The sequence below is a fragment of the Cajanus cajan genome, chromosome 3 (assembly GCF_000230855.2).
Source record: "Cajanus cajan strain Asha chromosome 3, NIPB_CcT2T_4, whole genome shotgun sequence".
Classification (NCBI taxonomy): domain Eukaryota; kingdom Viridiplantae; phylum Streptophyta; class Magnoliopsida; order Fabales; family Fabaceae; genus Cajanus; species Cajanus cajan.
The window spans coordinates 39,117,954-39,135,429 of NC_138519.1; the positions used below are offsets into that span (position 1 = coordinate 39,117,954).

At 35.4% G+C, this 17,476-nt stretch overlaps 1 protein-coding gene across 5 annotated transcripts in view; it reads left to right on the forward strand.

Moving 5' to 3' along the window:
• LOC109791862 (uncharacterized) overlaps positions 1-6,697 on the forward strand; it is a 28,723-nt gene extending 22,026 nt beyond the window's left edge. For all 5 annotated transcript variants that reach the window (XM_083070884.1, XM_083070883.1, XM_020351216.3 and 2 more), the window contains 3 exons: positions 3,909-3,994; positions 4,678-4,723; positions 6,226-6,697. In XM_083070884.1, the coding sequence (XP_082927010.1) occupies positions 3,909-3,994; positions 4,678-4,723; positions 6,226-6,258 (165 nt within the window). In that variant the 3' untranslated portion in view covers positions 6,259-6,697. The remainder of the gene's footprint in view (positions 1-3,908; positions 3,995-4,677; positions 4,724-6,225) is intronic.
• The last annotated feature ends 10,779 nt before the right edge of the window (positions 6,698-17,476 follow it).

Here is a 17,476-nt window from a genome sequence, read left to right on the forward strand (position 1 = left end):
CTCAAGAAAGGAAAACAAGCACAACCAAAGGTTCTTAAGAATTTGTAATCTGGTGATTTGTTGAATAAAGTAGTGAAAGGAACATTAAAGTTTAATGCAGCAGAAGGAAATCTATTGATAAGATAAACTGCAGTGGTAAAAGCAAAATCCCAAAATTTTAGAGGTAAGGAGGCATGATGAAGAAGGGTGAGGCCAATTTCAACAATATGTCTATGTTTCCTTTCAACCACAGCATTTTGATGATGTGTGTGGGGACAAATCACTCTATGTTGGATTCCATTTGTGGCAAGAAACGAAGTAAAGGCGCGGTATTCCCCTCCCCAATCAGATTGAACACTTTTAATTTTGGTGTTGAATTGTAATTCAGCCATAGCCTTAAATTGTTGAAAAACAGATAGAGTTTCAGCCTTTGATTTTAAGGGATATATCCAAGTGTATTTAGAGAATGCATCAATAAAGGCAACATAGTAAAGATAACCAGAAAAAGATGTAATGTGAGATGGTCCCCATAAATCAGTGAAAATTAAATCCAAGGGGGCAGAATATATAGTTTGAGATGCAGAAGAAGGAAGTCTACGAGACTTTCCAACACAACAAGAAGAACAAAATTCAGTAACATGTGTATTTGATGAGAGAAGGTTACATTGTGTAAGAACAAGCTTAAGAACATGAGAATTAGGATGACCAAGTCTAGTATGCCACATAGTGGAAGAACTAGATACATCAGAATTTTTATTGAAATTGAAATTATCTAAGATAGCAGAAGTTGAGACAGTAGACTGAGAGGGTATTTGAGCCGAAGAAGTGACCAATGCCGAGGGACTTTGGAGCTTTAGATTTGGAAAAGAATAAAGCCCATCAGCATCAACAACACCTTGAAGAAGAACCTCATTGGTTTCCTGAGATTTGACAAGACAATGATTAGCATGAAACTCAAAGAAAACACAATTGTCTTTAGCAAACTTACTGACACTCAACAGATTTTTGATGATAAGAGGAACATGGAGAAGATTATTCAGGTGAAACTTAAATTGAGAGTTGATAGGAGAAACAAAAATGGAAGAACCAGAACCATTGATGTGCAAACCTTGACCCTTTCCTATGAAAATCTGGTCTGGACCATCAAAATGCTCAAGCTGATGAATGTTCTGAGGCTCACCAGTAACATGAAATGAAGCACCAGAATCAGGAATCCATGAAGAGTTAGCACCTGGTTGAGAAGTATTAGCAACCATAGCACTTGGTGTGACATTAACATGAGCCTGCTGGCTAGGTTGTTTCGGATTAGGATTCACCCAAGTGTTGGAGCCTTTAAGATTTGAAGAAGAAGTGACCTGCACAGGCTGTAGTGTGGTAGGATCATACAGAACAAGGGATTCTGCAGGTTGATAATTAACATCAGCTCTATAGAAACAAACATTGGCAGTATGGCCATACTTGAAGCAAATCTGGCACTGGAAATTGGCAAATCGACCACCACGGCCTCTGCCCGAACCTCGACCACCACGACGCCCACTGTGACCACCACTAACACTGCCACGAGAATAACCCTGAGTGTAATTAATTGAAGGAGAAAAGGATTGCTTACGAAACCGGTTAGCTCTGGACTCATGAGCAAGAAGAAGAGCTTCCACTTCAGCAATAGGAGGAGTGACAAACTTGCTTTCAATAACAGAGACCACAGGTGCATACTCTTGAGGCAGTCCTTCAAGAACAGCATCAACATATTCTTCAAGAGACACAGGACTCCCAACTCCAGCAAGTTCATCAGCAATAGTTTTGATTTGAGTCAGAAAATCACGCATAGACTGACCATCCAAAGTGGTGGAACGCAGTTCAGTGCGGAGCTGTCGAGCACGAGCTTTAGTTTGAGTATGAAAATACTTGTGAACCTTGTCCCACACTTGATAAGAGTGAACGGAGCCAATGACACGTGAAAGGATAGACTTCGAGAGCGTTGATTGCAGCCATGTGAGAAGCATTTGATCCTGGACCTCCCAGGTTTCATATTTTGGATTAACAATATCAGAATCACGATCAGCATCGGTTAGATACCGGGGTGGAATTTGCGGATTAACCACAAACCGTTGAAGTTTGTGGGATTTGATGACGGGTTCGATCTGTTGCCTCCAGTGAAGATAATTCGAATCATCAAGTTTTTCAGCTATGGAGTTGGAGAAAAATTGTGAAAAGGGGGAGGGATTATTTGATGTTGCCATAGAAGAGATGAGGAAGAAAAATTAAGATCTAGGTACAGGATCAGAAGGCTCTTGATACCATGTTAGATAAAATCAAGAGAGGTAAAATGTAATAGTGAAGCTTTATTATCATTGTTGCTGTAGAAAGAATACAAGGAGTGTTTAATATATAGAGAACCTTTTCTAAATACAGCAACTAGAGAAAAGAGAGAAAACGGTTGTAGAAGCAACCAGCGGAGAGAGAAAAACAAGAGAGGTGGCAGGACAGCTGTCCACTAAAAGATTATGAAGATATCCTAAAGATATCACAGAATGCAAAACGCAAAAAAGGACTAACAAACAAATATTCCCTTTTTGTTGTAACCCATATACACTAACAATCCACCACACACATGATGCTTTATTTATATTTAAAATTAAGGATACAATTAATGAATAAAATCCCTAATTTCTAGCTGTATAATATTGCCATGTTTCCTTGTTTACATAAAATAAAATCAGATCTTTAGCACAATGAATATAATTCCTCTACTGTCAAGTGCAATCCTCCCTCTAGAACCAAATTTGTGGCGTGTTTGTTTTAAGGTTTCATATTGCATTCCCAGGGATCACATTCCCAAGAATATTTTAATTGGAATGTTATTCCTAGTCCTAGGTATATTTAAAAACATGTTTGGTTATGCACTAATATTCCTAGAAACATTTTTTAAAAATTTTAAATAATTTAAATAAAATGTTAATAAAAAGGAAGTTACAAGTGTGTTAGAAAACAACTTTACTTATTTACATGAGAATGTCACTTCCCCACGCCCCCATTACAGGAATAAAGTGTAGGAAGACGTTGATATGATAACTTTCCCAGGAATTAACAATACTTGGAAATTATTTTTCAAATCACATAACAAACATGGGAAGATCACATTCCCATGTTTAAATTTTTGGAAATAAACTTTTAATCCGACACTTTGTGTTTTAGTGGTTGATTGCTTTGTGCTGTAATCCAGGGTTCTTAACTATGGCCATACATTTACTATAAGTATAACCTAGAACTATTGATGGTACTTTATACGTGAAGGGTTCTCTCTCTTGACATTTTACTTTCCTTTAAACTCTTTAATATCTAAACGAGTTGGGCTGAGTTAATATAGAATATGATCCCTTGAAAGTGACATCATGTTTATTTTTGGTCGCTGAAAGTGTTTGTGTGTAGAATTTAGTCCTCAGATGTGTTAACTTGATCACATTTTAGTGCTTTCTCATCATCACAAATATATAATTGTAAGCAAAATGAATACATTTGGGGATCAAATTGTACAGATTTTCACTTTTGAGGACTAATTAGTCTCCAAAAAGATTAAAATATGATCAAGTTAACACATCCACAAACCAAATTGTATATACCAACACTTTCAGGGACTTAAGATAAACAAGGTATTGCCTATGTATAAGAGGACTAGAAGTTCTCATTCTGTCTTGTAATTGGATAGAATGCTGGTTATTGGATTTACCAAAGTAATAGCTTGTCTGAAAAATCACTAGTGAAAATATTTGCATAAATATGACAAATTATTGATAGCTTGACATGAACATAGGTTGAGAGACTCAATTTGGTGTATTAACATCATTAAGATAACTGGTTTTCTGATTTGAAATTTCTTCAGCCAGACATTATTAGACTTACATCACGTTTCTTTTATGTATTTTCCTCAGATTAAGGTTCCATGTGGCCTTTCAACACAATTTGTGTTAACATGCTCGAATGGGTCTTCTCATCCTCTAAGCACATATAGCGTCAGGTAATAATATTGGCTGTGTTTCGCTTTAACGTTAGAATGATTTGGTAAAATATCATCGGTGACACTCTAAAAATGCCTTCATGCTGCCTGACTTGCATTTTGCTCCAAGTGGATGAATCATTAGGTAAACCACTAGTTATCATCTATATATATAATTACAATATATGACAATATAAAAAAGGGAATGCGTTTCTTTTGTTATCCACTTTTTTTTAAAGACATTTATACCCTTTTATTATATTCCAACTTCCCCCCAACTAATGCATCACTTTAGGATAAAATAGAAAGGAAAAAAATGTGTATATGAAAGTTAACTGTCACTTCATTGATACCAACTGCCTAATTATTTTGTTTTCTTTTAATTGAGGTATAAAGTGTCTTTTTTCCTGCTGTTAATGTGATGTCATTGACAAAAATACAATTACTTTGCAATGTGAATATACTGATAATTCTCTTTCATCTTTCTAGCTCCTTGTGTAGCTCCTAGTTCTTTTACAATATATTCCTATTGTTCTAAAGTTATTTCACTTTCATCCTTTGATATTTGTTCTGCTCAGTGATTGCAATAATGAAATTCTTACTCATACAATTTGATTTCAATTTCCTGTACGGCAAATATAAATTTGGATGTTACTGAATTTTACAGACATGATTAACAGTGTTCATTACTCTTTTCTTTGTAGAATTCGTGACACACTTGTATTAACCATGCGAATCTTCCAGAGTAAGGTATTCATTCTATATACTACTAATAATTGCTTGGGCATCAGTGGCAATGACAAGTAATTTTTAATCTTAATATTGTCAAATGATAGTTTTAAAGATGTAAGATAGAATAATATATATTCAAATTATTGTTCTATCGAAGAAACTAGCTGTTTTAGATAAAAGTACTTATCACAAAATATTAGTACTACAAAAAAATTAGAATTGCAACAACTGCTACGATTAAGGTTGTTAAACTCAAGAGAAAGCATAAACTTGGGGAGCTTCCAAAGACTCTACTTGGGGAGCTTCGTCAGAGAAGAGATATTTTCTCTCTGCCTAATCACTAGGTCATAACAGAATGATACTTGCCTTATTCCCCAAACCTCTATATTGGCATATTCTAACTAACTGCCAGCTAAGCCGCTACATTCTTTTCTCCGATTTTGACTTTCTTTTTCTTACGCTCATAAACTCTCCAAACCTTGGGCCTGTCCTGCTTATAAGCCCACTAAGATATCCTCTCCAGACCCAGTTGCAATGGGCCCATATCAAGTACTCTTATTTACGTTTTAGCATTTCCTAGGCTTGGATGATGCATATTATAGTTTCGTTGTTTGTGATACTTTTGGAGTATGTTGTGTGGCTTGGGGTTGTAACCTTTGCATTCCAATTTTCGTTTTGGGAAATGAGTTCTATTAACGTTTGTGGTTGTACCATTACATTTCATAGCTTTGATGCGTTATGCTTTTAATGGGTTTGGCATGAAGATGTTGAACATTCAATGTGAGTGTTACCATTTATATTTTTACAACTGACTTTAGTTTGACATAAAGTTAACTTGTTTTCTTTATCTAAAATGGTGATATAAACTCGGTTAACTCAAGAGTTTGGCAACCTTGGCTACAGCCAAGTCTTAATATGCTATTGGTCTAATTGTCTTTTCACTGGGGTCAATTGATCTTTTTAATTAATTCCACCTAGTGAGATAAGGATTTTTGTTAATATTATATTCTTCATAGTTTGTAGAATATGGTTTTTGCATATCATCCGTTTAGGGTATGCTATAAAAGATGTTATATTATGAGATCATACCAAAAATGGTGTAACCTTCGAGTACTGATTTAAATATCTAACAATTTTTATACATATCAGCAAGTTGTTTGATCAATTTTAACTTGATATGTATATGTATTACGGCTAGCTCAGTGGCTATGTTCCTGCCTTTGACTAAACTGAAGCATCATCTGTGTCCTTCATTTACCAATTTTTCGTAATGGAGAATCATTTTAATACTTTTTTCAATTGTCTTTTGTTTTTCCCTTTGTTTTTTTCCTTTTGCCTTTTTGATTTCTCTTGTCCATAACTGCACATTTAGCTTTAGAGTGTTTATTTATTTATTTATTATTTTTAATGTTTTCATGTCTGTATTTCAAATGTTATATACGAAAGTATTTAAATAAATTCTGCAATATGGTTTGTTTGCAGTTTCTCTGACAACATTTTGGACCTTGTTTTGATCACAGGCATTGGATGAGAAAAGGAAAGGGAGAGCGTGACCTGAGATTACCATTTCCATGGTTGCGCTTTTGTATGGAAGAAAATAAAAATTACTAAACTTATGAAGAAAAATTTAGTCTCATTTAATTATTGGAATTTTTTTTGTTATATAATGTGCAATCCTATGTGTAGTGTCCTGTTGTAAGAGCAGTTAGTATATAGGCTAAGGAAGTGCAGCATGGGAAGAAGGCGAAAATAGTGTTAACAAATATTTCTTCGTGAAGTAACAATGTGACATCGTACGTCTGTGAATGTTAGGGGAAAGTTGAATTAGTTAAATTAGTGCTATATAGCTTAGCTTAACTCCTCATTTTTATTTGTTTATGATTTATCTGTGTAGGAATTAAATTATTACAGGTTAGACATTTAGTTATTAGAGAAAATAAGGATTTAATTTATTCTCTTTTAAAATTAAGATATTCGTTTTTGTTGTTTTCATTTGTTTTCTTATATTATTCTTCGAATAAAGGAATAGTTGTTAATGTAATATTTCTATATAAGCAAATAATACGTGAAAGTTTTCCTTATTAACTTTTACATGGAATTAGAGTACTAAGTATATCGATTTAGGGATTTTCTTCTTCCCTTATGGTGGCATGGTCAAACCTATGGAATCCTAATTGTCACGTAGCAACACCATAGCAATTGGCGACAACACCACGACCACCGGAGGTGACAAAATTGGCAGAATTCCCCTTGTTTGGTTCAACAGTCAAGAGGGATTTTCCAATTCTCTTTAAGTCATTGTTTAATGTCTTAATGAAAAATTTACACATAAGGTTACAAACTATTAGCCTAATTCTGGAAGGCAAAGGGGAATTTGGGTTTCTTATCAAAGTTAAGCCTAAACTTGCTGAAGGGGATCCAAATTTAGGTCATGGAAATCTGAAAAGTTCTGCATTGCTTGGCTAATCAATTCTATGGAGCCAACAATTGGAAAGCCTTTTATGCTCTTACCAACTCTTAAAGAAGTTTAGGAAGCCATAAAAGACAAATACTTTGATATTCATGATTCTTCTCACATATTTGGTCTGTAATTAAGATTATGGCATGCCATACAAGGGGAGGGGGACGTCACTACAAAATTCTTCTCACATAATGAATTGATGATTTTATGGCAAGAACTAAACCTTTGCCATTATGAGAACAATTGAAAGTGTACAGAGGACATTTGTTAAAAGGCAAAAAAATAATCAAGTATTTATGTTCCTTGTAAGGCTTGACAAAGAACTTGATAAAATTAGGGGCAAAGTGTTGGTGAAGATGTGAAGTTTTCTTTGAAGTAAGGAGAAAAGAAGTATGACAAAGGATCATGTTTGTGGAAGAAAATATGCACAAAGTTTTGATGATACCAAAGTATTGAAGAAAATAAAGGTCAAGTTAAAGCAAGTTGATCAAGAAGCAAGATCTCAAGTAATAACTAGATAAGTCTTGACTGCTTAGCTTAGTATGTAAAATGAACTTTTAAAATTTGTAAATTTCACTTGGCCATTAAAATAAGGATTTCAAGAAAATTTAAACTTAATCTTTTTAAATATAAGAATAAGTTGTTTGAAAAGAAAGAAAAAAGAGTATTTAAAAGATTAAGCAAAAATATTTTTAACTGGAAAATAGGAACTTTCTATATCTTAAGTTTTCATAAGCTAATTTGGTGATATATGTCTGGTAAATGATTACCACTTGATGCAGAGAAAGAAAACTTCTTTGTTCAAGGTTCAAATGTTAAAATGTTCTATAGTAATCGATTATCAGAAGATGAAACTTCAAATTTTGAATTTAAATGATACATTTCAAATATTTTGAACTTAAACCATTGTAATCGATTACCAAGTCTTGTAATCGATTACTAGAGCCCCTTTTCTGAAAAATTATAGAGAGTTACAACTCTTCATGAAAAGACATAGCCTAAGAAACAATTGTCTATAAATACCTATAATTTTTCAGAGAAAGGTTACGAACTCTAATGTGAAAATCTATTTACAAAAACTACTTGACCAAAATCATTTGCAAAAATTCTAAAGAGTTCATCAAGTTCTTAGAAAGTGTAATATCTACTCTTCAAAGAGAGTCATTCTGTAATACCCAATTGATCATTGGATCTGTGAAGGAGAAAGAGTTTTTCTCTTTGTTGGTTTTTGAATCTCAACACAAGGAAAGGGAGTTCCGAGGTGTTGGAGGATTCAAGTCTTATAAGGTTTACAAGAATAGTGGAAATCTCAAGTGGGAGACTTGAGGACTGGACTTAGGCAGGATTGGCCGAACCAGTATAAAATTGAGTTTGCAATTCTTCTTTCCCCATACTTTTAATTACTTGATATTTAATTGTGTTGGAGTAGTATTTGCATCATTCAATCTTTGCATATAAATTTATCTAAGGAATTGAAGTTGTAAGAAAGTAATTCAAAAAAGTTTTTATAAGAGGGAAATTTAGAAAACTTAATTCACCCCTCCTCTTAAGTTAATTGAGGCTAAGTGACTAAGAAGTGGTATCAAGAGCAGGTTTCTTGTATAAGGCTTAAAAGCCTCAAGAATTGAAATGGCCTCATCAAATTTTTTATTTCCCGAAGGAAACTCTATTAATAAACCTCCTATATTCAATGGTGAAAGGTATCATTATTAGAAATCTAGGATGTAAATTTTTATAGAAGCCATAGATTTAAAATATGGGATTCTATTGAAAATGGTCATTTCATTCCCACTATTGTAGTAGGAAATGAAATTAAAAATCTGCCCAAAGATCAATGGAGTGATGATGACAAAAGAAAAGTTCAATACAATTTGAAAGCCAAAAATATAATCACTTCTACATTAGGCATAGATGAATATTTTAGAATTTCAAATTGTACAAGTGCAAAAGAAATGTGGGATACATTAAAAATAACACATGAAGGCACTAATGATGTTAAAAGATTTAGGAGAAACACTCTCACTCATGAATATGAATTATTTAGAATGAATCAAAATGAAAGCATACAAGACATGCAAAAGAGATTTACACATATAATTAATCATCTTGCATCTCTAGGAAAAGTGTTTCCTAACAAAGATCCCTCTTATTCCAAGAATTTCAAGAAGGGGGCCCCCTCTTCCAAACCTTATTCCAAGGAAAAAGAATAAAGAAAAGAAAAATCTTCTCTTAAGGCTCCTTCTAAAGAATCTAATTCAAGAGATATCAAGTGCTTCAAGTGTCTTGGAAGGGGACATATTGTTTCTCAATGTCCCACAAAGAAAACCATGATTTTAAGAGGCTAAGACCACTATAGTAGCCTTGATGAAGCTACTTCTTCTTCTTCTACTTCAAGTAGTGAGGATGAAGCCATAGATTTGGAAGAAGAAATTTTACCTTGTAGTGGAGACTTACTCATGGTTAGAAGCCTTCTTAAAAACCAAACTAGTAATATTAACCAATTTCAAAGGGAGAAATTATTTCACACAAGATGCAAGGTTTTAGAAAATGCTTGTTTTCTCATTGTAGATAGTGGGTCTAGTTGCAATTGTTGTAGCACTAGATTGGTTGAGAAGTTAGCCTTAACTACAATATCCCATCCTAGACCTTATAATTGCAATGGATTAATGAGGAAGGAGGAATTGTAGTCAACCAACAAGAAAACATACCAATCTCTATTGGCAAATATAAGGATGAAGTTTTGTCTGATATAGTGCCATTGGAGGCTAGTCATGTTTTGCTTGGGAGGCTTTGGCAATTTGATAAGAAAACAATCCATGATGGCCTCACCAATAAGATAAGTTTCCAACACTTGGGAAGAAAAATCATTTTGTGTCCTCTATCACCTTCTCAAGTGAGAGAGGATCAAATCAAAATTAAAGCTAAGAGGGAAGGAGAGGAAAAACAAAGAAAACAAAAACAAAAATCAAAAAAAGAAAAAAAAAGGGTCCTCTTTCATGGACTAAGGAAAAGGAAAATATGGTATCAAGTTTAGAGGCAAGTGTGCCCTCTAAAGAAGTTGTTCACAAGAGTCACTTATCCCTCAAAAATGATATTAAGAAAACACTCTTGCTTGAACAACCTTTATATCTTCTTTGTTTCAAAGAGACACTCATTGCCACTAATCATGAACTTGAGTCTCTACCTCAAGAGGTCCAAACACTTTTGAAAGAATTTGATAACCTATTACCCCAAGAGGTTCCAAGTGGACTTCGACCTTTAAGGGGAATAGAGCATCAAATAGACCTCATTCCAGGTGTAAGTCTACCAAATAGGCCCGCCTATAGGACTAACCCCCAAGAGACCAAAGAGATAGAAACTCAAGTTGAGGACTTATTGAAGAAGGGTTACGTTCAAAGAAGGATGGAAAATAGAGGATGTTCACGGATTGTAGAACCATAAATAACATCACCATAAAATATAGGAACCCAATCCTTAGGCTAGATGATATGTTGGATGAATTACATGGGGCCATCATATTCTCCAAAATTGATCTTAAGAATGGTTATCACCAAATTAGAATCAAAGAGGGTGATGAATGGAAAACTGTTTTTAAAACCAAGTTTGGTTTGTATGAATGGTTAGTGATGCCTTTTGGTCTCACCAATGCTCCTAGCACCTTCACGCGTCTCATGAATCATGTACTTAGGGATTGGATAGGAAAATTTGTAGTTGTTTATTTCGATGACATTTTAATTTTTAGCAAATCCTTAGATGAGCATCTTGGACATCTAAGAGAAGTGTTAATAATTCTTAGGGCCAACCACCTCTATGCCAACTTAGACAAATGCACCTTTTGTAAAGAAAATGTGAACTTTTTGGGTTTATAGTTGGCAAAGAGGGAGTGCAAGTTGACCTCGAGAAAATAAAAGTCATCCAAGATTGGCCTACCCCAAAAAGTGTTAGAGATGTGAGGAGCTTCCATGGTTTAGCAAGCTTTTGTAGAAGATTTGTCAAAGATTTCTCCACACTTGCATCCCCTCTTAATGAGCTTATTAAGAAAGATGTTCCTTTCAGTTAGGGTGAAGCCCAAGAAAAAGCTTTCAATGATCTTAAGGAAAAGCTCACCAATGCACCCATTCTAGCCCTCCCAAACTTTGCTCAAACCTTTGAGCTAGAATGTGATGCATCTGGTTTTGGCATAGGTGTCGTGTTACTTCAAGGAGGCCACCCCATTGCTTACTTTAGTGAAAAATTTAATGGGACCACCTTGAATTATCCCACCTATGACAAGGAGCTTTATGCTCTTATTAAAGACCTCCAAGTTTGGGAGAATTATGTTAAGTCAGACGAAGTAATTCCCAACAAAGTTTTGAATGAGACAAATATAACACATATTATTATTTCTAACATGTGTGTTAGTGTTTTAGAAAAACATAAGTACAAGCAAGTTGAAGAACAAACAACACGTGCCACTTCTTATACTAGAACCAAGATAAAGGAAGAAAGCTTCAAGAATCAGATGGAAAGGTCAAACGAAGCCAAGTCTAGCACAAAAAGGAAAATGATCAAGCTTCAGACGAAGCGCATTCAAGAACAAGAAGAAGTACATACAAATCACAAATGAAACTTCTTCAAGTACCAGACGAAGATTAGTCAAGGCAAAGCACAACACGAGGATCAGACGAAGTAAAGTCAAATGAAAGATGAAATACGACATGAGAACCAGATGATGTGGGATCAAATATCAGACGAAGGTGTGTCAAGCACAACCTAAAGAACAAGATAAAGATTAAGATGAAGGCTGGTCAAGAATTAGACAAAAGTCAACTACATATCAGACGAAGGACAACATAAACTGAAAAAAATTCCAGACGGAAATGAAATCTGTCCATCTACAATGTTGACCAGACTAAAGGAAGTCAAAGCATTGATGATAAATGCTCAGATGAAGATCAAGTCTTGAGATGCACATGGACTACCAGATGCAGATGAAGACTGCCATGCAAGCATTGGAAGAATCAAGTCCCAAGGGATAATTCAGGCATCGACTACAATCATACAAAGACCTCTCAATGTGATTGCATAGAAAAAGAAGAAGAAATACAAGCCCAACACTAGTACACAATACACATTTTACGTCGGTCATTTTAGGGGTTTTTACGTCAGAAAAACTTCCAACGTAGAAGCGGGAGACGTAAAATTACGTCGGGGTGCGAAAACTGACGTAAATTTACGTTGGACATGCCAAGGTCCGACGTAAAAAAGTCATAAAAATTTTAAAAAAAATAAAAACGAATGCAAGCAGAACGGCCCGTTCTGCTTCCCAGAATTCGCTTTTCTTCTAATTTTTCCTCTGGCTTCTCTTCTCTGTTCTCCTCAGGCTTGGCTTCAGCCACTGGTTGTTCCTACTCAAAATATAAAAATGAACACACATAATAAGTACAAAATACACATTTAGTATAACACTATCAGCAAGAAAAAAGGGGAGATGCGGATTATTTACTCAAAGCTTGTTTTTGTCGTATGAACGGAGACTCCTTGTTTTTTTTCGTATGAACGGAGACTAAAATGATAGAAAAATTATAAGGAAGGAAGGAACAAAGGAGTAGGAGGCGGAGGGATTTACACAACGCGCGGGAGAAGGAATTTTTGAAATCTCCAGCTAGTGTAAAGCTTGTTTTAAAGGGGAGATGCGGATTATTAACGTCGACCCTAGTAGGGTCCGACGTAAATTTTAACATCTACGTCGTACGCAATGCATAGTCGATGTAGATGTTAAAATTTACATCGGCCCCTAAGAGGTCCAACGTAAATAATTTAACTAAAATTACGAACCATGCCACCGCGCTTTTATTACGTCGGGCGTTTGTATGTCCGACGTAAAATGGGTGACGTAGTATCCTAATTTTCTAGTATTGCAAAAGTTGAAGCATGCATGTGTAAGAAAAAGTACATTACTTGTTCAAATAAAGACAACACCTCTGCAACTACGATGACCGAAAAAGGACAAGAAAATCCTAGGTCACAGTTAAAGTCAGACACTACAGCTAACAAAAAGATAGAAGGCTTCACGCAATATCTATAAACAGGAAGCAACATTTAATGCAAAATCTAGTGCATTAAATGAGAAATCAGACTTGTCATGAACGACTACATTCTGCTTCAACGGACACTTGCAACGGGTAGATTTTATAGACTATAAATATGTCATGACTTCAAACCTAGAAAGGTTGGCGAAGAGTGTGATTCCAAGCCCAAGAAGCAACGAAACCAGAGATAGAGAATACATAGTCAAATGTACAATATTGTATTGTATTTATCTCTGTAGACTAAGGAGTTTTAAGTGTAACTTACGAACATGCACCTTCGTGAGTGTAGTAAATCTTTGTATCCTCTTTGTGAGAGTAAATCACACACTCAAAACAAATGGATTATTGACCACTCCTGGCCAGCTAACTTCACTCATTAGTGCTAGTATTCTTTGTTCAGCCTCATTAGGCTCTCAATGAGGATTATCGACCATTCCTGGCCCACTAACTTCACTCATTAGCGCTAGTATTCTTTGTTCAGCCTCTTCAGGCTCTTAGTAAGGATTCTTTGACAAGCCTCTCTAGGCTTACATAAGTATTTTTTCCCTAGCCTCTTCAGGCTTTACAATTGAGAGCCTAAAAGGTTGAACAAAGAATACTAGTGCTAATTAGTGAAGTTAGCCAACCAGGAGTGGTTGATAATACTCGGGGACTAGGAGTGGTCGAGAATACTCACTAAGAGCCTAAAGAGGCTGGACAAAGAATACTAGAGCCAATTAGTGGAGTTGGTGAACCAGGAGTGGTTGATAATACTCGGGAACCAGGAGTGGTTAAGAATACTCATTGAGAGCCTGAAGAGGCTGAACAAAGAATACTAGCTCTGACGAGTGAAGTTGGCAGGCCAGAAGTGGTCGACAATACTTGGAAAACTAGAAGTGGTGATAATACTTGTACTTAATTGAAAATCTAGTGAAACCCTTCAATTGAAGGAGACTAGACGTAGCTCAGTCTGAGTAAACCAGTATAAAAAAATCTTTGCACTATTTTTCTCTTCTCAGATGCAAATTTATTTATTTGGCATTTCATACTAAAAATCTTACTCATTGCGTATTTCATTCTAAAACAACTTTCAGATGGAAAACATCTTTTGTTTAACTTATTACTGCAAGAAACACTCTCGTGCAAACGATAAAACTTGCAGACGCAAAACACCTTTAAATGTTATATTAAAAGTAAACGAGAGATGCATCTTGAATTTGAAAATGTTAGTATGAAACATGAAGAAAACCTTTATGCGATAAGATTTCCTTAAACCTTCACACACACATATTCAACTCCCCTTCTATGTATTTTTCTTCTAACTTCACATTACTTAGTGACTAGGGAGTTTATCCTACATACCGATCATGAGTCACTTAAGTACATTAGAGGGCAAGGGAAGTTAAACAAGAGACATGCCAAGTGGGTTGAATATCTTGAGCAATTCCCTTACATTATCAAATATAAGAAGGGAAAGAATAATGTGGTGGCGGATGCTATATCTAGAAGACACTCATTACTCTTTTCCTTGGGGTATCAAATTCTTGGTTTTGATATTATAAAGGAGTTGAATGAGGATGATCAAAATTTCCAATCCACCTTAACCAAATGCTTCCAAAAGCCTTTTGATGGGTTCTATCTTCTTGAGAGATACCTTTTTAAAATGGCAAGACTTTGTATACCCCAAGGATCCATTATAAAGCTTTTAATTAAGGAAAGTCATGAGGGAGGTCTCATGGGCCATTTTGGGGTTGATAAAACCCTAAGTCCTTTAAATTATAAATTTTATTGGCCACACATGAGAGTGGATGTTTAAAGGCATTTCTCTAAGTGTATCACTTGTCTTCAAGAAAAATCAAGAGTGATGCCTCATGGACTCTACACCCCTCTTCCTATAGCTAGCTCCCCTTGGGTTGACATTGTTAAGTCGGACGAAGACGAAGCAATTCCAAGTGAGGTTTTGAATGAGACAAATATAATACATGTTATTATTTCTAACAAGTGTGTTAGTGTTTCAGAAAAATATAAGTACAAGCAAGTTGAAGAATAGAGAATGTGCATATGCCAAGATAAAGAAAGAAAAGCTTTAGGCCAACACAAGTATCCAACAAGGACAAATCAAGAACAAGACAAAAGAGTGTCAAACACAACCTAAAGTGCAACGTAAAGACTCAGAAGAAAGTTGGTCAAAGATCAGAAGAAAGTCAATAACATATTAGATGAAAGACAACACAGATTAAAAAGTATCCCAGTGATGAGTCATTATTTTCCCTTATTTTCTTACCTTTCTGTACTTATTTTAATCTCTGATTTGCGCTTAATTGTTGATTATCTGCACTGTTTTCTATTTGGGCTTTAATTGGACCAGTAATTCATATTTTAACTAATTTGAATTTTCTGAATCTAATTATTCCAAATTTTTATTTTCAAGGCAGTTTAATAATTAATTGGGCTTGGAATTAATTTTTGGACTTCAAGAGTAGCTGCCACGTCATCTTCCATGTCACCACTGCACCATTTTTTCCACCTCAGCATTTAATTGCAATCTGTATTTTATTTTATTGTATTATTGGGTCAACTTGTATGGTAGAGGGGCCCAATTTCGTTTTAGGTTTAGGTCTAGGTTAAGGCTGACTTGGTAGCCACTAACAAGAGGGGTCTGATGTGACTATGTGAACAGTAGCCTCCCTTTGTTTTTCCTTACGTTTTTCTCTCATGAGCGACAGTTCCTTGACGTTTTGGCTTCCCTGCTGGTTCTTTGTTCTGGACCATTTTTATTCACGCGTTTTTCTTGCTCTAAACGTTTTTCTTTTCTTCTTCTCCTCTTATATTCATTTTGTATCTGAATTGAACCATTGCATTGAAGAAATACAGATTGTCCATTTTTGTTTTGTTCTCCTGCCTTGCATTTTCTGTTTCCATTTTCGTTTCTGTTTCCATTTTTGTTTCTGTTTGTATTTTTGTTTCTGTTTGTATTTTCGTTTCTGTTTCCATTTTAATGGAAGGCTAAAACCCCAGGGGTTGGCTCCTTGAGCAGATTGCAATCTCTGATTGAGGTTTTATTTATATTTGTATCTGTGTTCTGCTTGGTTCTTCTTCATTGAACCTCTGAAACGTTTTTGACACCTGTTCATGCTTAATGAATCAGGTTGCTCACAAGTTGCTTAATCTTGTGGGGAGGTTTAATGTTGTATACGTTTGCTTAATTCGTGTAGGGAAATCTTGAGTTAATCTTCGCTTAGTTGGTTAACTCAGATGGAACAAGGATTAAGTTATGAACAGAGAAATCTTTTGAGAACCAGGGATAAAAGAGTTGCAATTCAAACAGGGAGCCAATCCGTTTACTAGCTGTGTTTTATTTCGTTTTATTGTGTTATAAACTGAAACCTGAACCAAACCCCCCACTTCGCGTGTGTTTAAGCCTTTAACAGTAAAAGACGGTCCTTGGGAGACGACCTAGGAGTCACTTCCTAGTATTACATTTAATTGTATTTATTTGACCGGATACGGCTTCGATCACCCAGCCAGAAACAAAGTCTGTCCATCTATCAAAATGATCAGACTAAGACGAAGGTCAAGAGTGAGACGCATAGAACTAACAGATTCAAACGAAGACTACCACGCACGCATTTAAAGAATCATGTCTCCAAGGACAGCTCAGGCATCGTGTATGATCATATAAATGCTCTCAACGTAAACGCGTGATCTAAGTGAAGAAACAAAGAAGAAGAAAAAGTACACTACTTTTTCTAAAAAGGACAACAAGGTTCCTAGGTTCTTGCTAAATTTAGACACTGCTGCTACCAAGACAAAGAATACTTCACACAAGATCTATCACAAGAAGCAACATTTAATGCAAGAACTCATGCCTTAAATGTGAAGATTGAACTAGTCATGAACGACTATATTCGCTTCAACGGACACTTGCAACGGGCAGATCCTATAAGAGATATCACTATCTCCAACCTTGGAGGGTTGGATTTTCCGGCTAGCCATTGGCCTTACATTATTAACAAGTGATATCAAGCCCATGAAACAATGAAACCAGAGATAGAGAGAGCGTATAGAGTCGAATGAACCATAGTATATTCATCTCTGTAAACTAAGGAGTTCTATGCAGGTGCATCCTAGGAATAAAACCTTAGTGAGTATAGCAATTTATGTAACCTCTCCATGAGAGTAAACCAAACACTCAATCGTTGTAAAGACTAAGGTTGCATACCTTAGAGAGTGTAGAAACCTATGTATCCTCTCTATGAG